General features: G+C 40.0%; 1 protein-coding gene across 27 annotated transcripts in view; it reads left to right on the top strand.

Annotated features, from left to right (window-relative positions):
- FN1 (fibronectin 1) overlaps nucleotides 1–21,534 on the top strand; it is a 236,467-nt gene that overhangs the window by 103,362 nt on the left and 111,571 nt on the right. For all 27 annotated transcript variants that reach the window (XM_087882202.1, XM_087882200.1, XM_087882197.1 and 24 more), the window contains 7 exons: nucleotides 10,706–10,830; nucleotides 13,992–14,169; nucleotides 17,649–17,825; nucleotides 18,538–18,666; nucleotides 18,769–18,858; nucleotides 19,199–19,393; nucleotides 20,439–20,711. In XM_087882202.1, the coding sequence (XP_087738328.1) occupies nucleotides 10,706–10,830; nucleotides 13,992–14,169; nucleotides 17,649–17,825; nucleotides 18,538–18,666; nucleotides 18,769–18,858; nucleotides 19,199–19,393; nucleotides 20,439–20,711 (1,167 nt within the window). The remainder of the gene's footprint in view (nucleotides 1–10,705; nucleotides 10,831–13,991; nucleotides 14,170–17,648; nucleotides 17,826–18,537; nucleotides 18,667–18,768; nucleotides 18,859–19,198; nucleotides 19,394–20,438; nucleotides 20,712–21,534) is intronic.

Below are 21,534 nucleotides of genomic sequence, written 5' to 3'. Positions count from 1 at the left end.
CGGTCCTTTCTGTTCCTACCAGTTGCTATCTCACCATCCATGGGTGCGGGGATTTCTTCATGGTGCCACGAATTTGAGACCGCCCATCGTGCATAGATACCCATCATGGGACCTGCCCCTCGTGTTACAGGCCCTCACTGTTTCTCCGTTCGAGCCCCTTGGCTCTATTTCACTGAAGTTCCTTTCCTTCAAGGTGGCATTTTTACTGGCCATCACTTCCGCCAGGAGGGTCTCTGAGCTGGCAGCCCTCTCCGACAGAAAGGACCTCTGTATTTTTCATACCAACACGGTGGTGCTGAGACTAGATCCGGCGTTCATGCCTAAAGTGAATACTTGGTTTCATCGTTTGCAGGAGATAGTGTTGCCGGATTTCTGCCCTTCACCCAGGCATCACCGTGAAGCTCTTTGGCATACTCTTGACGTCCGCAGGGCCCTGCGGCGTTACATCCGTCGAACAGCTTCCTTTCGTAAAACGGAGGCTCTCCTGGTTTTGTTCCACCCGGCGTCCATGGGTCAGAAGGTTTCATCGACCACGGTGGGTCGCTGGATTAAAGCCTGCATTTCATCTGCATACGAGCGTCAGGCCCGCGCTCCCCTGGCACGAATTTTGCCTCATTCCACTAGAAGTGCGGCCACGTCAGCTGCCTGGGCGATGCAGGCTTCCGTGTTGGACATTTGCCGGGCAGCTACTTGGACTTCCTTGTCCCCTTTCATTCAACACTACGAGATTGACGCTTATGCTTCGGCTGAAGCCTCCTTTGGTAGACATGTGTTGCAGAGTGTGGTGTCGGATTCCTCTGGGAGCAGTCAGCTTCCCGCCCATGGGGTTTAGGCTTGGGTATGTCCCAGGCTATGGAGTGGAGATGCAGCGCTCTGGAAAACGGATGTTGTCTTACCTGAACTCCATTCCCCCCCTTTTTTTGTTTTTATCTAACTTCCTGCTTTCTAGTTGTTACTGTTGTTGGTTGTGTTTGTTTTTAATAAAGGTTGTTGGTTAATGGTTGTGCTGCGCCTTCGTTCAAGACTGGGGAAGTTGGGTAAGAAGGGCGTGGCTAGAGCACAGAGTGGGTGTTTAATTGTTTTAAGTTCTCTCAGTTGCTGTCAGAGAAGAGGATAAAACCAGGCTATGGAGTGTATCCGCAGCGCTCTGAAAATGGACGTTCAGGTAAGACAACGTCCGTTTTTCCTCCATTTTTCTTCCTAATTGGCCACCTAATTGGTCCCCTATTAACAGCACAAAAGGTCTGTGGATTGCTCTGGTAGTTTGAGATGGTTACATGCCAATTCCTGGATGGAAGGAAAAGGATTTATGAAGGATTTAGATCTTAATGCAGGAAGGATGCAATTGATTGGAGGCATATGTCAGTTTATCAACATTCCCCCCCCCCTTTACAGAGGGAAACAACAGGGTTAAAATTAAATCTTAACTTGCATCCACAGATTCTCAGTTTTGTCTGCTGAAGAATCAGCTAAAGCACCAGTTAATTAATCCACCCATGTCTGGGCAGTGGAAGTATATGCCTTAATGGGTTTTCTTAGCGTGTAAGAATTCTCACCAATTCTTATAAATCTTTTATTGCGCTAGAAGATGGTTGGTATGCCAAGTTGTAACACACACACACACACCATCCCCACCCCCTCCTGAAATCTGCACAAACCTCTCAGGAAGAAAAGAACAAACAAACAAACAAACTGAAGCACCACTATCTGTTACTTTTGGTTAAGAAATTAATTGCAACTAACTCTTCCCCTTGCAAAAAATAAAAATAAAAAAAAACAGGAGTGCTTCCCTTTGAACTGGGGGAACAGGCAGGGGTGGGAACGGAGCACTTTTACATTTTCTTCCTTTATAAATCTTGAATGGGAAGTTTGCCAACATCTCCCCCCTTTTTTGGGGTGAGAATCAATGCCGTAGATTATTCATTGTCATTAATTATTGATTTGGATATCTGGCCTGAAAAGGGTTTTTCCTTTTCTCGAAAAAAAAGGCACAGGTGGAAGTCCCCCCCCTTCTCCCGCCTTCTCCCTCCCATTTCACCAAGGCTGTTCCTTCCTTCCTTCCCCCTCTAGCACATTTGTTGGGCCCTAACTGTCCCAGGTGTCGAAAAACCTAGGGTGAAATCTCCTTCTGTGTATGGGCTGCAGCGAAGCACCTGAGAGTGAATGGCCGTGGCCGTTGTGCCGTAGCAAAAGAGTGGGGGAGGGCCAGCCGAGGCGAAAAATTTGTGGCTAATAACTCAGAGGCGAAAGCCTTCAGGTGAAACAGGCAAGGAGAAGGGTTCGAGCCGAAAAGTTCCATTCCGGTAGGTAGGATCCAAAGTGCAGAGGCCGCAACACATAGTGGCAGGGTGTAGAATGCTGGCAGGAACAGCTTATACTGAATGGCACACCCAAGTAGCTGCTATTGTGTACAGGAACATCTGTACAGAATATGGGCTAGACCATTCTAAGTTTAGATGGGAGGTCACAGAGAAGATTGTGGAAATATAGAAGGGTAAGAGCCTGAGGGACTTCCAGATCTGAATGGACAGACAGATACTGACCAGTCAACCATACAATATGGTAATGGACTAAGACTGCAGTAGTGATACATGTGGTGCCAAGTGACCACAATATCAGGAAGAAGTATGTAGAAGGACCTGAAGGAGGAACTGGAGAGGATGTGAAAAGTAAAGGTTGAAATGGTGTCAGTAGTGGTAGGAATACTTTGGGCTATGACTCCTAAGCTGGGAGAGTGGCTGCAACAGATCCCAGGAATGACATCAAACCTCCCTGTCCAAAAGTTTTAATGCTAGGAATAGCTAAGATCCTATGGAGAATTCTGAAACTCCCAAGCCTCTGGTAGGGGGCCTGAGATTGAGGAAGACACAGACTACTCAAAAGGATAAGAAAGATTTAAAAAAAAATGTATACACATACATACACATGTACATAAACATACACATATATGTATACATATATCCATCCAGATTTACCTATTAAACTGGGGGCTATAGAAATCAAACCAATAAATAAAATATGTAAAGTAAAACTTTGGTTTATGACTTAGAGTTGGGTAAACCCAGGAAATGATAATTTATTCAATTAATCCTGGTAAAACTAATGGTTAATGCAAGGTATGGTATCCATTACTACTTTTGTAGCTGAAATCTTAGTGTCATCAGTTTCCAGTGCATACTCAAATCTTAACACAAACAGACTTTTCTTTTTCAAGTAAACAGCTAATCAAAACAAAACAAAACGTGGGATTATATCAGTTATCCTGGTCTTAATTATCTCCCAGCTTATATGTTGCAACTTCTGTGTGGGTTGACTCTTGAGGAGCATCTAGGGCTCTTGTCTTTTAAAGGTGATGTTGAAGATCCTCCTTTAGGCCATTGCACTCAGTGCCCTCTTTTCTTGCTTTTAGGAAAGAAGCCCTCTAAAGCCAGTTGTTTTTGTTTGAATAAGTACTAGTTGATTTTGATTGTAATCAAGTTTTAAATTATTTTAATTCATTTTTAGTTACAGTAATCTAGCCTATTTTCACATTTACTTAAAGACAAGTAAATGTCCTCATTTGGTTTGGAATAATATTTATGGAGGTTTGCAAATGTAAAAAAGATTCTTCTTACCCTCAGAGAGCAAAGACATCTCATCCCTCACCCCAGGTACCATTTTTGTATTTTAAGCACTTTTATTGTAAGAAGGGAGGGTAAGTCACTTCAGCATTCTCCTGGATGAGAGGGGCATCTAAGTCCCAGTAAACAGCCTAGTGCAGCAAGTTTAAAACAGTGAAGTATAGGGAATGGGCAAGTTAAGCAGTGTGTTATGGCCCATCGGCTGCCACCAGAGCTAGCAGCAGAGTCAAGGGAGGGGGAGGGGGAGGGGAAGCCTGGGTCAGCTTTGGATCCTTTGGAAGACTCTGATGAAGAAGCAGAATCAGAGGCAGATGCAGACCCGGGGTCTTCTGTCCACCCCCAGGTTGAGAGGCAGCGGTCTCCGGGGCCTGAGTTGAGTGAGGGGAAGGAACAGATGGGACACATCCCAGATGCATGTATGCGTAGAGAAGAGAAACGAGAGCAACGGAAGGCAATAAGCCAGCTCTCAGGGAAAAGAAGAGTAGACGCTAACCAGCCCCTCCCTGGCTGGGAAATAAATAGTAGGGTTTGGGAGTGGCCTGTTGTCGCAGACAACTGTTCGTTTTCCAATGTACATCAATCAAGTCAGATTCCTTTGCCAGAACCATATTTATCAGGACTAATTGCTCTGTATTTGAATGGCAATTGAGTCTCTCTACTGGGGCACAATAAATAGTGCATTTTCCTTAGCTGGTGTGAACAGGCTGAGCTTTCTGCTTGACTTTCTGCTTGGCTTAACCATTGAAGGACTTCTTTATGTTGAGTTCTCATGTGAACAGAGACTGTTCTTGCCCTGTTTCAGAAGGGGAAAAGACTTTCATTTGTGACTAATTACTTTTGGGGTTGTTTATCCAACGTGACAAGACTGTTCCTTTCCTGTTTGAATAAAGGGGTTTGTTTTACTTGTGAGTAAGTGTTTTCTCATTGCTTGAAGGCTGGGTCAGAACACAGTGTGGTTTTGCACCTGTGCTGAGATATATGTGCAACCACTTATAACTTTGTTGAGATGAATAGAACATTCTGGTGAATGTTGAAGTGAAACAGTATAAATTAAACTCTTAGATTCCTTCCATTGGCTTTTGAAATGAGCCCCAGGAAGTCTTATCCAACTGTTAAAATAAACTTCCAAAGAAGTTATGTGAAATATGTACTCTGAAAGTAGTGGTCAATGTCTTTCCTTACATATACTTTGTTTGATGAAATATATATATCCATAATGAAATAACTTGAGTGTTGTTTTGGGACTTGGGATACTTTTGAAATGGGGGTTTTATGGAAGCTTTTTAAACATTCCACAGGTATTCCACTTATCCAAACATAAAATGGAGAATTTTTTAAAAAGGAAGAGTTTAATTGCTAAAATAATAGATATTTTTGCAGAGTAAATTATTTTGGTGATGTACTATGGGAATTTCTATCTTTTTCACAAAATTCTGTAGGCTCATTCAGTTACTAAATTAATCAACATTTAACTGGGAAATTTATGCAGGTGATTATAAAAATTAAATAAACTAAAAAACGAGCTGGGGATTTAGTGACCTTTTTTTAATAAAAGTTTTTTATTTTATAGACAAACAAACATGCAATACATAATCAATCATTCAGTGTATCATCTGAGTACAACTTTTGTGTCTTCTTCCTACTCCTCCACTATTTATCATATCTTCATTTATTATAACATTTCTCCCAAATTTCTTACTTTTCTATTTATCTATCTTCTTTCACATTTCTTTTCTATTTATCTATCTTCTTTCTCTTCTTTCTTCTTCACTCATTTCATTACAACATTACCCTATATATATCTCTTCTCTAACCAATGATAAAGTTGTCCCCATACCTTAAAATATTCCGATTCCTCTCTTTCTTTAATTATCAAAGTCAATCTATTCATTTCTGCACAATCCAATATTTTCTTAATTACTTCTCCCTCTGTAGGGATTTTCTCTGCTTTCCATCTTTGCACAAATACTATTCTCGCTGCAGTTATAACATGTATAATCAAATATGTGGATCCCGGCATCGCCTGATCTAGTTACCCCATCACTTTTGATGGGAGGGGAGTTACTTACTCCCTCTGAAAAGGCTCGCAATCTTGGCGTCCTCCTTGATTCACGGCTGTCCCTGGTGGATCATCTAACGGCCGTGACAAGGGGGGACCTTTGCAGAGGTTCGCCTAGTGCTCCAGTTGCGGCCTTTCCTAGACAGGGATGCCCTCCGTACAGTCACTCAAGCTCTCATTGTCTCTCGGTTGGATTACTGCAATGCCCTCTATATGGGGCTGCCCTTGTGGTGTACCCAGAGGCTCCAGCTTGTCCAGAATGCGGCCACGTGGGTTGTTACGGGAGCTTCCCGTTACTCCCATGCAACACCTCTCCTGCGCGAGCTGCACTGGCTGCCGGTGGCCTTCCGGATCCACTTCAAGGTGGTGGTATTGACCTATAAAGCCCTACATGGCATGGGCCCGGGGTACTTGCAGGACCACCTCCTACCGGTCTCCCACCGCCCAGTGCGTTCACATAGAGCTACCCTCTGGGTGCTGTCGGCCAGACAATGTCGGCTGGTGACCCCCAGGATGAGGGCGTTCTCTGTGGCCGCACCGACCCTCTGGAATGGGTTACCCACCGGGCTCCGGACGGCCCCCGATCTCCGCACTTTCCGCGCTGGCCTGAAGACATGGCTGTTCCAGCAAACTCCCTGATCAATTTTAATCTTGGGGATTAAATCTTGGGTTTTAATCTTGGGGATTTTAATTTTCATATTGGTTTTAGGTGTTATTGTTGTTGTTTTTATTTGTGTGAGCCGCCCCGAGTCCTTCGGGAGAAGGGCGGCATATAAATTTTAATTAAAAGAAAAATTAAAAAAATGTATTTTCTTTACTAAATTTCTCTGGTAAAATACCCAATAGGAACAGTTCAGGTTTTAAATCCATATGTTGTTGTATCATTTCTTCTAACCATGTTTTAATTTTAATCCAATAATTTCTCACTTCTGGACACGTCCGTCACATATGATAATACGATCCTGATGTCTGATGGCATTTCCAACATTTAGCTGATTTATCTTCAAACATTTTTGCTAATTTTTCAAGTGGGATGTGCCATCCATAAAACATTTTGTATTGATTCTCCTTATATGCTGTGGACATAGTTAATTTATAATTCCTTTCCCATAGCTGCTGCCATTTATCTAACTCAATTGAATATCCAAAATTTTTTGCCCAGGCTATCGTCGTTTCTTTTACCTGTTCTTCTTCTAATTTAATACTAAGTAGCTGATTATATTTTTTAAAAATTATTTTTTCATCTGTTCCTGTATTTTATCCAGTTCTGTCATTTCTAAATAAAAACTATATAGTTTAGCATCTTTTTCATATCTTGTTTGCATTTGCATATGAGTATACCGGTCCATCTCAATCCCTTGTTCTTCTATTTCTTGTTTCCCTTTCAGTTCCCCCTTATCTGTTAATATATCCTTGTATCTAAGAATATTTTTGATATTAATAATGTTTGGGTGTATTAACGCTTCCATTGTTGATAACCATGTTGGTATTTTCAAATAATATTTATCTCTAATTCTCTCCCACACTAATAATAATGCATTTCTTACATAGTGTCTTTGGAAATAAGTATGCATTTTGCTTCTGCCATACCACAAGATGGCGTGCCATCCCAATTGTAAATCATGTCCTTCCAAAGTTAATAGTCTTATATTTCTTAGTCCAACCCATCCTTTCATCCAAGTCAACGCCAATTCGGCAGTCCAAATCCTCCTCCATCTTGTAACATTTTTATGTTGATTCTTGCTTTCTTCCCTTGCCATATAAATTTCCTTACTATTTTGTTCAAGTGTTCAAAATATGTCTTTTCCACTTTTATCGGTATTGTCTGAAATAAAAATAATAATCTCGGTAATATATTCACAATCTTTCCCATTAATGATAACTCTTAAGTTTTTCTCATTTCTCCAAATCTTCCTCAATTCGTCTTTTTAATTTGTAATAGTTATCTTTTATCGTTACACAACTTGAGGTTAAATGTATTCCTAAGTATTTTACTTTCTTCACAATTTGAATATTTAGCTTCTTCGTTAATTCTCTTTTCTATTTTTCTGTGATTTTTTCACCAATATTTTTGTTTTTTCTTTATTTATTTTTAGTCCTGTCACCTCTCCATACTCTTCTATTTGTTCTAATAGTTTAGGACCCGTTATTTGGGGTTCCTCCAAAATAAAAACTAAATCTTCTGCAAAGGCTTGTAACTTATATTCTTTTAAAATTTTCATTCCTTTTATTTCTTCATTTCGTCTTATATTTCTATTTAATACTTCTCGTGTTAACACAAATAACAATGGAGATAACGGACATCCTTCACTTGTTCCTTTCATTATGTTCACTTTTTCTGTCATCTCTCCATTCATCATTATCTTTGCCGATTGTTTATTATAAATTGAAAGTCCATCATCTGTAATTGCTTTATCATGAATTGCCAATTCATATTATCAAACACTTTCTGTGCATCTAGAAATATCATCGCCATTTGCTGAATGTACTTCATAGTATTCCAAGGTATTTAAAATTATCCTCATATTATCTCTAATTTGTCTTTTAGGTAAGAAACCATTTTGGTCCATATGAATAAATTCATTTAACAACCTTTTTAGTCTGTTCGCCATTATTGAAGCAAAGATCTTATAGTCTACATTCAACAATGAAATCAGTCTATAGTTTTTAACTTGTTGCAAGTCTGTGTGTTCTTTAGGTATAAGTGTAACATACGCCTCCATCCATGAGTTCGGAATCTTTGCTTTCATTAAAAGCTCATTAAATAATTCCAGCATTACATTGCTTAACACATCTGTAGTTATTTATATAGTTCTGCTGGTAATCCATCTGGGCCCGGTGTTTTCCCATTTTTTTGTTTTTTTATTACTTCTATTACTTCCATCATAGTTATTCTTTCTTCCAGTGCTTCCTTATATTGTTCTGGTATTTTAGGCAGATCAGATTTTTCTAAAAATAGTTTTATTTTTCCATCAGGTATCATTTCTTGATTATATAGTCTCTCATAGTAGTTTTGAATTATTTTTTTCTTTTCTTCATTTCTATAACATATAATTCCTTTTTCAACTTGTAAGCGGTTGATTAATTTTCTCTCTTTTTGTTTTTTCATTTTATATGCCAACCATCTACCTGGCTTATTTGCATTTTCAAAAAAGGTTTGTTTAGCTGACCTTGTTCCATTAAGTTTCATGTTTTTTCAGTTCAATTTTTTAACTTTGTAATTTTGTGTATCCTTTTGTAACTCCTTCTCTAACCTCGTATACTCCTCTTCCAATTTTTTCTGTGGGGATTTAGTGACCTTGACTACTTTTGAGTGATGTCAGCTAATCAGTAAAGGTGTTGAATTGCAGAGTAAGCAGACACTTTTTAATTAAGCATGTAATTAGATTATGGTACTTTGTATCATGAAAACCCAGGAAATTAAGCTAATTGATCAAACTACAATTGTTAATAAGAGTTCATCATGGAATGTCATGGAGGTCTGGCTATGTCCAGCCTTTGAGGATCCTATTCTTGCTGAAAATAAAAAGATAATGTATGAAAACAAAATAAGAGCTTCTAAAAAAGGAAGGCAATGTAATATTTTTTTAGAAAAATAAATTTTAAAAAGCAAATGGCCACATTTGAATTCTTTTGAGAGGAAGGCCAAATGGTCATCCTCTCTGTCACTCAATTTTCCCCTTTGCATTGGGGAGGGTATGAGAGCCCCTGATTGCAAAGGTCTTATTTTGTTCTCTGCCTTTTAGGTTATTGTAACCCACCCTGACCATACAAATGCTATAAACAAATCAATAGACCAGAGAGAACCATGTGGTATAAACACAGAAGTTTATATTCTGCAGCGAATGGCAACTAGGATGGGGTTTTTAGGTTTAAAAACATGGAAGAGAGGGATTTGATTGGGACTTTCCTTCCCAACCTTCTACTTTTCAGTTCCTTTCCCACTCATGGGGGAGTATCCCCCCCCCCTTAAGGCTGTGTGTGGAGCAGTGATTTTGGTGGGAATTGCAATCAAGCATCATATTAATGAAAAACCTTAGGTATAGCTGCTGGTTTCCCACATGTGTATAATATAAAAGATAGATTCAGTCTAATTTTTTCACCTGGATGTAAAGAACATAAAATAGAAAATCAGAAACCTTTCAAGAATAAATAAACAACCATGGAATAAATTTTGTCTGTTGCTTAAGGCACCAGGATAGAATGAGGAAGATCATGAGTTCTATTCCCATCTTAGCCATGAAAGCCAACTGAGTGACTTTGGGTCAGTCTCTGTCTCTCAACCCAACTCATCTCATAGGGTAGTAGTTGTGGGGGAAAACAGGAGGAATACGTTTGCCACCTTGAGTTATTTGTAAAAATCATAAAGATGGGATCTAAATAAATAAATACATTACAGAAAGATGCACAAATAAGGCTACAGGATTTCCAGATGGCAGCAAAGAGATACAGAAAAGTGCTACCATCTCACCATCCCTTGATTTTTTACAATCCAAATCTCTAAGCCCCAACGTTAGTAAAGCTCTGTTCTGATGATTAATTTATAAAAAACACAGTGGCTTTGAAAAGCATTTACTTAAGTGTTCTTATGTAGCAGCAGCTCTCAACTGGGCATCAGTTCTTAGTATTTATACTCAAGTACAGCTTCCCTCATACCCATAGAGCCTTAGTTTTAAACAAATATTAGTACATAGTTTAAGCACCTGTTTCCTTTCATACACTTTCCTGTCAGTTGTCTAGGGGACCAGTTCCTAAAACAAAAGGCAAGAATAATATTTAAAAGTCCCACATACAGAGTCCTAGTTTTAGATACCTAGACTCATTGTCAGAAAAGATGATACACCTTTTATTTGCATCCCTCCCTTAATCAGTTTTGCTACAGATCTCATTGCAAAGGTAACTAAAAGTGAAACATTTTGTGAAAACTAGTTTATGAAAATCAGGATATTCTACTGGTAACCCAAATTGGAAGCACCATTAAGAGGTAGCAAACCGACTAAACTAATGAGGATAATCTTAATTTTAGGTTCCCCTGGTCACCCTGTTCAGGTGATTATCACAGATGTTCCAATTCAACCTGATTCTCATCCTATCCAGTGGATTGTACCTGAGTCCTCTCACATTTCCAATTATATTCTTCGCTGGAAACCGGTAAGCCTTTTTGTCATATGTTGATCAACTTTTTCTTAATTCAGACATTCATTTCTTATACATTTATATTTGCAATTCAACTAGATCATAAAAAAACAATTTATTTCTAAGTTTAGATTTATGTTAATACTTGGCAGTGCTTTCTAACTTGGCTAAGGACATACTCTGTGTGTTGCAAGGGATTGGGCAGTGTGTCAGGATTGTTGGATAGATGCCTTAAAAGAACCACCTCTTTTTCTGGACTTGTGTGTGTTCCTTTTAGAAGGTTGGTTCTTGAAGCAAGTAACATAATTTATAAAGCAAAGGTTACATTATTTATAGTGGGGACACAGTGGCATAGTGGCTTAATGATGCTAGAATTGCCGGCAGGATGCAAAAAAGGGTGAACTCCCACCTGGCTTCTGCCCACCCAGCAGTTTGAAAGCATGCAATATTGCAAGTAGATAAATGGGTACCACTTTGGTGGGAAAAACTAATTACGTTCATGTGTGTGTGGAGAGCGGAAGCCAGCACACTGAACCTGGCTGGACATGAGGTATTGCAGCACAAGGTGAAGCGAGACTGGCAGAGATGCCTAGAAGACCAACAACCTGAGTGAACATTGCTAGTTAGCTTGGTGTAAACCCTCTGTGGTGTGCTAAGGATAGATTTCCTGGACATTGTATGCAATAAAATACCGTGTTTCCCCGAAACTAAGACATGTCCGGATAATAAGCCCAATTGGGCTTTCGAGCGCATGCGGTAAAATAAGCCCCTCCCCAGAAAATAAGCCCCCCAATCCTTAGACGCATGCGCAGCTGCTGCACAAAAAACATGACATGAGGAGACAAGGCCGGAGAGGAGGGGGAACATGCCCCACGTGCCCCACACACACCTGCCATCCATGTGGAACGGCCTTTTCGATGAACCGGATGCACCGCTGCTACTCAAAAGAAGAAGAGAGAAAGGAGGCACTGTGAGAGAGCCCATATCTGACGTTCTTCTCCTCCCAGGCGGCAGCAGAGCATTCAGTTCCCCAAATCTGGTTTTCCAATCTTGGCTGGCGAGGGAGAGTGGCAGGTGGGGAGGGATGGGGAAGGAAGGAAATGGAATGGTGTGTTTTGGCATTCCTCTTTCCACCTACAGTCTGATGAAGTGTGCGAGCAGGTTAATGCATCTTCAGTAGAATTCTACTTTTTTTCTTTTTTTTCATATAAAGTGCACTGTGAACAGAACATGGTTAGATTGCACTCCCCTGTCTTAACTTTGGCTGCCTCTGCCACGCGCAGAGGAACATGTCAAATTTGTCTTCTCGCCGAAAGACCCAGGCTTTTCTTTCTACAAGGGGAACTCTGTTCTTGCAAAGGTGCCATGACTTTAACTCTCGAAGCACCTCGCCGGAAGTGTTTTCTTGGATGGCGTGAGCCTGTGCCTCTGCTGTGGGCTTTCACCGCGGCCCTTGGTTCGCGGCCTGCAACTGATTGGGAGTGCCTGGCCCATCTCTCTCGAATCGCCTGTCCAGGAAATGGACCTCCATCCTGGACTGCCATGCCTGCCAAGCGGGCCCTTAGTCCCCACACAGGCTGTGAGCCGCTGGGAAGCTGTATGGAGATGTGTGAGAGGGAGCCTCTTCTTTTCTCGTGAAGCTGCACTACATGGGCCAGCTGTCAGATGGACATCCCATCCGGGGGTTTCTGCTCAGGAGCATGCCAACTTTCCTCGTCCATTGAAGCGTTCCTCCTTTCCCCTTCCATTGGGCTGATGGGAACTGGTCGAGGTTCCAGATGATCCCGAAAGAAAGATGCTGGGTCCTTGAAATTGGGCCTGCACGTCGTGGAGGCAGCCAAAGTTAAGACAGGGGAGAGCAGTCTAACCATGTTCTGTTCACTGTGCACTTTATAGGAAAAAAAAAGAAAAAAAGTAGAATCCTACTGAAGATGCACTAACCTGCTCGCATACTTCATCGGATTGTAGGTGGAAAGAGGAGTGCCAAAGCACACCATTCCATTTCCTTCCTTCCCCACCCCTCCCATCTGCCACTACCCCTCACTGGCCGAGATCAGCAAGCCAGATTTAGGGAGATGAACGCGCTGTCGCCGCCCGGGACAAGAAGAACTTCTGCATGGATGGCAAGTGCGTGGGGGATATGTCCCCCAACTTCCCCCCTACCTCACCTCCTCACCTTATGCTGTTTGCACGGGAAGCAACGAAAAAGTTGCCATGATTGCTGGAGGCAGCGGCCTGAGCAGCACTGGTGAAGCAGCTGTTCAGGGCTCCGAGGTTTAGGGATAACACCCCCTGATAATAAGGCCAAGGCCATATTTTGGAGGTCAAAAGAAAATAAGACCCTGTCTTATTTTTGGGAAAACACAGTAATAAAATAAAATACATAATTTATTTTCAACAAAGCCACTTGACTGAAATAGTAATAGATCCTGTGTTTAATTACGTCAGGATTGGATGTTATGTTTATCTTCCCCTCTCTCCTTCTGGATTTTTGATATTTTAGTACTTGAACTGTGCATATTTTTTATCTTAGATAAACACTTCCCTTTCTTTTCTTGTTTTTCTTTTGAGCAAATTGTGTATTATATTCTAATTGAGAAATTATCTCATTATATCTCATTTTCAACTATTGTCACATTTTCCATCCTTTAGAAAGAATATAAATTCATTTTATTCATTTCCTCATTTCTGACTAATAATGAAGGTGTTAGTGAATTCTTCATTGGCTTTTTATTGGGTGGTTTAATAAGCTCTATTTCAGTCACATTCCTGTATTTTAGGATAGAAGAATGCTTGAGTCAGATTTTAAGGCTGTTTCAATTCTCACAGGATTCAGTGGAAAGCTATCCTGCACAAGTTTGTTATCTATGGCCAAACTCTTTTTTACCAATCTTTGTGAGATGCCACCAACTTGTCCATCTTCCAAATAACTCACATTGCAGTCGCAGAAATCCATTTCTCCCCCTCTTCCACTGAAATGCACATAGAGTTGAAGACAAGAATTAGTATTTGCTCTGTGTTTTTGCAGATAATTTTTTGTTCTTTTTCAAACATTATTGCTAAAATAATCTGATAGAAATTAAAGCTAGTAGCAATAACCACAGTAGAAAGAAACATTGCAAAATTGTGCTACTGAGTATTCTCATGCTGATATCCATTATGTTTAATTCCATTAGAAAAATTCTGGAGTGCAATGGAAAGAAGCTAGAATTCCAGGCTATTTAAATTCCTACACAATCTCAGGTCTGAAACCTGGTGTCCTTTATGAGGGACAGCTTATAAGTGTGCAGCATTACGGTCAGAGAGAAATCACCCGCTTTGAATTCACTACCTCTAGTACAACAGCTATTTCATGTAAGTGTTTTGATTTGTCTTTATTGCATTTTATTACCCTGGACTGTTTATTTGCATTACAGGTAGTCCTTGACTTATGACTACAATTGAGCCCAAAATTTCTGTTGCTAAGTGAGACAGTTGTTTAGTGAGTTTTGCCCCATTTTATGATCTTTCTTGCCACAGTTGTTAAGTGAATCACTGCAGTTGTTAGTGACAACTCTGAGGCAAGCATTTTTCTCAACATTCCATTTATTAGAGTAGGTATACTGGCACATCTGGGAAAATCCGAATCTGAGAGTTCTGGGTTTTCCCTCAATAAATCAAAACCCCCAAGACCATCCCCTCACTCATCAGTCCATCACATGGTCCAATCATCATCCGTTCCATCTCGAGACATTACTCCAACCACTCCTTCTCCAGATGTAGGATTGTCCTGACCTTGACCAAAAGGAAGAATGCTATTTGTCTAACAACATTCCCTCTACTAAATCCCCTCTCCTACTTTCCCACACATGAGAAGGTGGCAGTATGGAAGCTTCTGGGGCTAATATGGCTTCCAAAGCTGATATCTGGCTTCCTCATTGCTTGTCAGAAGATTGCAAAAGATGATCATATGACCCTAATAAACTGCAATTAGCATAAATATGAGTCAGTTGCCAACTATCTGAATTTTGATCCCAAGGCCATTGGGATGCTGCAATATTGTAAGTGTGAAAAATGGTCATGTCACTTTTTTCAGTGTCATTGCAACTTTGGTCACTAAATTAATTGTAAGTTGAGGACTACCTTTTATATTGTTTCAACTGTATATGTAAATGTAAGGATTGGAAGTTGACATGTGGAGTTTACACACTTATGGCAGTATAGAAGTGAAATTTAACACATACATAAATAAATAAGATTTTGAAAGTGAAACGGTAGCCTGCAGATTTAATTTGTTAAATCTTTTAGCTCTGTTTAGTTTCTACCTTCTGGCTCTAAGACAGAATGAAGACATAATTTACTGCTTTTGTAATTATGTTGCTTCTAGCACTTTCTCTGTGTTATTGTTTTCAATCAAGATTATTCATGCCTTGAAACCAAAATATAAATTCTGCTGTTCTTAATGGAGTGCTAATAGCTGTAGGAGTTGTCTTAATCGCCCATTGCCCTTAATAATTCTCCATTATCTCCCTCTTTCTAAAGAACATGATTCAGCTAAGAATTTATTATTATAATGAATAATATAGATATGTGTCATCGGTGCTAATCCTGAATTAATACCAATATTTTTTATTTTTTTAATTTTTTTTAAATTTTGATTTATATGCCGCCCTTCTCCGGAGACTCAGGGCGGCTTACAATGCGCTAAGCAATAGCCTTCATTCTTTTGTATATTTATACAAAGTCAGCTTATTGCCCCCACAAACTGGGTCCTCAATTTACCTACCTTAGAAAGGATGGAAGGCTGAGTCAACCTTGAACCTTGGCGAGATTCGAACCTGCAGTAATTGCAGGCAGCTGGTCTTAATAACCAGCTTAATAACAGGGTGCCATAGACCACTGTACTACCAAGGCTCTTACAGTATTACAATATTACAGTACTATCTATAGCAATCGTAGTAATGAGGATACATCGGCATTCATTTTTAGCTTACCGTATTTTCCGGCATATAAAATGACTTTTTAACACATGAAAATCTTCTCAAAAGTCGGGGGTCGTCTTATACGCCGGGTGTCGTTCTCCTGTAACCAAGCAGACCAGTCTGAAAGGCTCTGACGAGCCTTAAATGGCTCTGGCGATCCAAGCTCTGAGGATCCCAGCTTTGCCTGCTAATCAGGCAACTCAGCTGGGATCGCCAGAGCCATGTAAAAGGAAAGCACTTTTTTCCTTTGCTCTGGCGATCCAAGCTCTGGACGATCCCAGCTGCGTTGCCTGCTAATCAGGCAACGCAGCTGGGATCGCCAGAGCCATGTAAAAGGAAAAAACTTTTTTCCTTTGCTCTGGCGATCCAAGCTCTGACAATCCTAGCTGCGTTGCCTGCTAATCAGGCAACGCAGCTGGGATCGCCAGAGCCATGTAAAAGGAAAAAAGTTTTTTCCTTTGCTCTGGCGATCCAAGCTCTGACGATCCCACCTGAGTTGTCTGCTAATCAGGCAACGCAGCTGGGATCGCCAGAGCCATGTAAAAGGAAAAAAGTTTTCCCCCTCCAGCTTGCTTACCTTAGCTGCTAGTCGCAACTCTTGCCTTGCTTCGCTTGCCTGAATCCATTCCATCAGCAAGCCACTCCCTGCCTGCAATCAAGCAGGCAGGGAGTTGTGGACTTCAACTCCCAGAATTCCTCAGCCAGCAAAACAAAGCTGGCTGAGGAATTCTGGGAGTTGAAGTCTACAAGTCTTAAAGTTGCCAAGGTTGGAGACCCCTGTTCTACTGGGTAAGTTTTTTTCCCTTTTGGGAGCTTTAAAAAAAATAGTTAACTGTGGTTTTTTTTAGTTGTTCTTTTTTAGACCTAGCCATTTAAAGTTTAGGAAGTTTTAAATTTAGTTTTCATATAAAAATAAAAATAAAATAAAATAATATTTGTGTAGCTTTCTGAGATTTAGTATGTTTCTGTAGTGTTTCACTCTAACTACACAAATACACAAAATCTCACAAAGCTGTATGTGGAATTTTGTGTGTGTAAAGTGTGAAAGTTGGTTTTTTGGGCTTTTTGTGGCTGTGTGAGGTTCCTGCTTGTTGCAGGGGCCATTTTGGGTCTAGCACAGCTGCTTTTACATTGTGGGTGAGCCAGTTGTGTTGTGTGTGGGTAAAGTGTGAAAGTTGTTTTTTTTGAGCTTTTTATGGCTGTGTGAGGTTCCTGCTTGTTGCAGGGGCCATTTTGGGTCTAGCACAGCTGCTTTTACATTGTGGGTGAGCCAGTTGTGTTGTGTGTGGGTAAAGTGTGAAAGTTGTTTTTTTTTGAGCTTTTTATGGCTGTGTGAGGTTCCTGCTTGTTGCAGGGGCCATTTTGGGTCTAGCACAGCTGCTTTTACATTGTGGGTGAACCAGGTGATGTTTTTTAATTTTTATTTGGTGTGCGTTGGAAGAGGGGTAGTCTTATACGGCGAGTATAGCCCAAACCCTATATTTTAACAGGAAAAGTCGGGGGTCGTCTTATACGCCCAGTCGTCTTATACGCCGGAAAATATGGTACATAGTGTTTTTTCACAATATATTATCAGCTGAATAACCCCATATCTGCAGATATTAATTACTTGTTTGTGTCTGAAAGTCAGACTTGCCTGCTATATACATGGTTACTCTACTATTTTCTGTCCATCCAGTCATGGATGAAAATACCTCTCTGTTTTTGAACCTGTTATTTCTTTACTATCAGTTTAACTGTACAGTTTATTTTATTGGTTAAAAAGTTATAGAAATCATACTTAAATTTATTTTTTCATGAATAGAAACAGAACCAAGGAGCCAAGTCTCCATGAAAAATACTTCTGTTTTATACTTTGATCTTGCTTTGCAGCTAGTCGTGTGGCGGGAGAAACAACAGCCCTTCCCTCTGTCGTCTCTATTTCTGAATCTGTCACAGAAATCACAGCCAATAGCTTTGTGGTCTCTTGGGTTTCTGCCTCAGACACTGTGTCAGGATTTCGTGTGGAATATGAACTGAGTGAAGATGGTGATGAACCTAAATATTTTGGTAAGGAAGATAGCCAATCAGATTAGTCACAGTCATAGAATCAGATGGCATAAATAAAGTTAATCTCTCACATCCTAAAATTCTTATCTTGTATACCTAGCCTAGATAATATCTGCTATTCAGACTCCAAATCCCATGAGCCTGAATCTGAAGGTTCATAGAACTTCTTGAATGTATATTCAAATACATTTATAGCCTGCAGTCAGACAAATCTCTATTGAAAATTTCCTTCAAAAGCAGTGCTTCAGAAAGTTACCTCTCTATGACTGGCCCCAACATTGTAATCCCTGTCCACTGCACATATGGCATATCTTACAGCAAAAATTGATGTCAATACTTAAAGCTTACAAATGAAAACTCTTTTCTGTTTGTCTCCTGATGTTCATACATAAAGATCAACTGCTTGGCTTCCCCAAGGGAGAGCCCTATTCAGGATTGCTCCTTGAAGGGCCACATCTCTTTACATGTGGACAATAAAGGGGCTTCAGCTGGTCAATCTTGGGCAATTGCTGCTTTCAGATCTTCTCTCACAAATAAGACATTCTTAAGAAATTCATATGAATTTATGGAAGTATTCTGATCTGAAATTTTGAGAGTTAAAGAAAATTCTAATGCTGTTCAATATTTTGTTACTGTAAGTTTATGAATTGAATGTATTTATTTTCACTAAAGAATGTAACATATGCCCTACTATTTTATTTTCTTCTTAAAGATCTTCCAAATACAGTCAATTCAGTTAGCATTCCCAACTTGCTTCCGGGTCGTAACTACATTATCAAAGTCTACCAAATTTCAGAGGAAGGAGAGCAAAATCTAATTCTTTCAACAACACAGACAACAGGTATATTTGCTATCAGACAGGGACAGATGGATATGGGCATTTTCTCTCTGAAAACTGAAAGTTGTTCAAATCAACTTTCTTAATTATTCTCTCTCTACACAGCACCTGATGCTCCTCCTGACCATGTTGTGGAAAATGTTGATGATACTTCAATTCTTGTCAGCTGGAGCAGACCAGAAGCTCCAATCACAGGTCTGAATTGTCAGCCTATATCTTTTTTGGAGCTTGGGGGCCTGGGTGGGTTCCTTCCATTTGTAAGATAGGAAAGTGTGTTATGCATATCTGACAGCCAAAGAAAATTGTACTGTACTTCTGAAGCTCGACTGGCCTTTACTGTCTGTTTGATTGAATTTGATTTATAAAGCGATCTTTTTCTTGTTTATAAATTATACTTGATGTAGACTCACTACATCATAAAACTATGGTTTATCAAAAAAGATGGTCTGAACAAAGAAGGGTAATTTAGCATATGGAATAACACCAAATCTTTTTTGACTGTGCTGTCGGCTGACTGCATGTTTTGCTTTACAAGGTTACCGGATTGTTTACACTCCTTCGTTGGAAGGTAGCAGTACAGAACTCAATCTCCCCGAATCTGCTACATCTGTGACACTCAGTGACTTGATGCCTGGTGTTCAGTACAATATCAGCATTTATGCTGTGGAAGAGAACCAGGAAAGCACTCCTATTTTCATTCAGCAGAAAACCACAGGAGTACCAATAGCAGGTATTAATGTATTTCTGTAATTTTGTGATTTTTTTTCTATGTTCTCTTTTTTTCTTCTTGGATTCCAGAATTGTTCTCTTGAAGGCAGTATTTATTTATTGCATTTATCTATTCATTTTATTTAACAAATTTATATAACTGCCCATTCACAAAAAGTGATTCTTGACAATGTACAATGATCTAATAAGGCAACAAATATTTAAAAACAAGCCTTATTAAAATTTAAAACAACTTATAATTAAAAATACAAACTACCAGGCACAGGGGAAAGTAAATATTAACAATGATGGAGTCATCTTAAAAAGGCCACATACATTACAAGAACAGAGTTTATTTTTCCTAGTGTTGCTGCAGAAGCAAGGCCTACTTTTTTTTGGATCAGTTGAGTGTTTATTCATTTGGTTGCAACAGGAACTGTATGATTGGCTTGATACCTGAGCCTGACTTTGTGGCCTGAAAGAGTGACTGGCTCAAGGTCACCCAGGCAGCCAACTTTCATGCCTAAGGTGGGACTAGAACTCAAAATCTCCTGTTTGTAGCATGTGCCTTAACCACTAAAACAAACTGGCTTTCAAAAATTAAAATTGAATTGATTTAAAAAGACATAATTTCTAGTTTTTGATATACCAATTGTTTGCTTTTCTAATTTTGAGTGGTTCAGAAAATTAGATATTTTTGCTTTTCCTTTTTATCTGGTAGTCAATTTTGGAGAATAGAGCGTGTAAAGGAACACTGCAACCACACTTAAGTTTTCCACTGTTTTATTTTTATATTATGGTCTGCTTCTCAGTGATGATGATATCTTGGCAAGATAGAAAGCTATATGTTGGTTTTGTCTTCAGTAAGAACACTTTTCATGGACTGTCTCTATGGGATTTCAAGGAACATTGAAAAAAAGGATCAGCGGCAGTTTTTGTTGAGAGATTAATTTTGAAGTAGGACAGAAGGAAGAGGGTAGTTGTGATGATACACTGTCAGTTTTTGTTTTCCAGCATACAGTCTTACCATTCATTAAATGTTTTCTCTTGTACAACTATTTGGCTAGATGAGATTCATCCTCCCCAGCACCTTCAATTTCTGGAAGTTGCCAGTGACAAAATCACCATCATGTGGAGCCCCCCTGATAGTGCAGTGATTGGCTACCGTGTAGAGGTTATTCCAGTTAATCGCCCTGGGGAACATGGTCAGAGATTACCCGTTAGCAGATATACATTTGCTGAGGTCACGGAACTTTCGCCTGGAACAACATACCTTTTCAAGATCTACGCTATAGGACAAAACACGGAGAGTGAACCATTAACTGGGGAACAAACAACGAGTAAGTCTGTTTTCTTTAATTTAGCGTATAGATTTTCCACAAATTCATTCTGTCAGAAATTCCATCATTTCACAAAGCCTGTAGTAAAGAATTTAGTAGGATGAATCCATTGGCTTTGCTAAGCAGTGAGAGGTCCGCTATCCTGTAGCTCAAGCCTTCCCCTCAGCAAAGTTTTCCAAAAGGAGTCAGCAAGAAGAGGGGGATGAATTTCCAAGCATTTCCAGCATCTAGGTAGCTCTGTCAAGGCACTTTTTTTGTTTTTATACAATGCACAAGTCTAGAAGGTGGACTAGAGACTCCAGGAAAGTAATGGCATTCCTCAGAGTGGTAACAGATATAGGTGAATGAGATATCTACAACTGCTATGTAAGCCATCTACTTTCTCCTTTGCCTCCATTTGTCTTAGAGGAGAAGGGAGGAAGGTCAATATAGAGCAATATTTATCTTTGTCTGGTTCTTTGTGGCAAGAAAGGAGAAAAGTATGCACATGTGTATGTCCTCCCTCCTTCCCTTGAAATAAATCTCCTTTTTTACCATTCTTCCCTCCTCTTCCCTTCCCACTCCCAACATACCTCATACTCTTTTTTGTTTCTGGTCTTTTGAATGTTCTTATCTTCTCTAAGATGTTAGTAGCAGATTACTGTATACCATGGGTGTAAAACTCGCTGCATCACGTTGCTGTAACATGATGTTTCGCAACATATTCCCCCTTTGCAGAGCTTGGGTGGGTGTGGCCTGCATGTGATGCATCCAGCCCGTGGGCCGCCAGTATATACTGTTTGTGTCTATGTATGCGTGCGTGTTTGAGAGAGAAAGACAGAGG

Source organism: Pantherophis guttatus, chromosome 1 (assembly GCF_059756535.1).
Source record: "Pantherophis guttatus breed Tessera chromosome 1, ASM5975653v1, whole genome shotgun sequence".
In the NCBI taxonomy this organism is placed as follows: Eukaryota; Metazoa; Chordata; class Lepidosauria; order Squamata; family Colubridae; genus Pantherophis; species Pantherophis guttatus.
The sequence above is the reverse complement of the archived record's forward strand: the minus strand, read 5'-3'. Positions and strand labels throughout refer to the sequence as shown.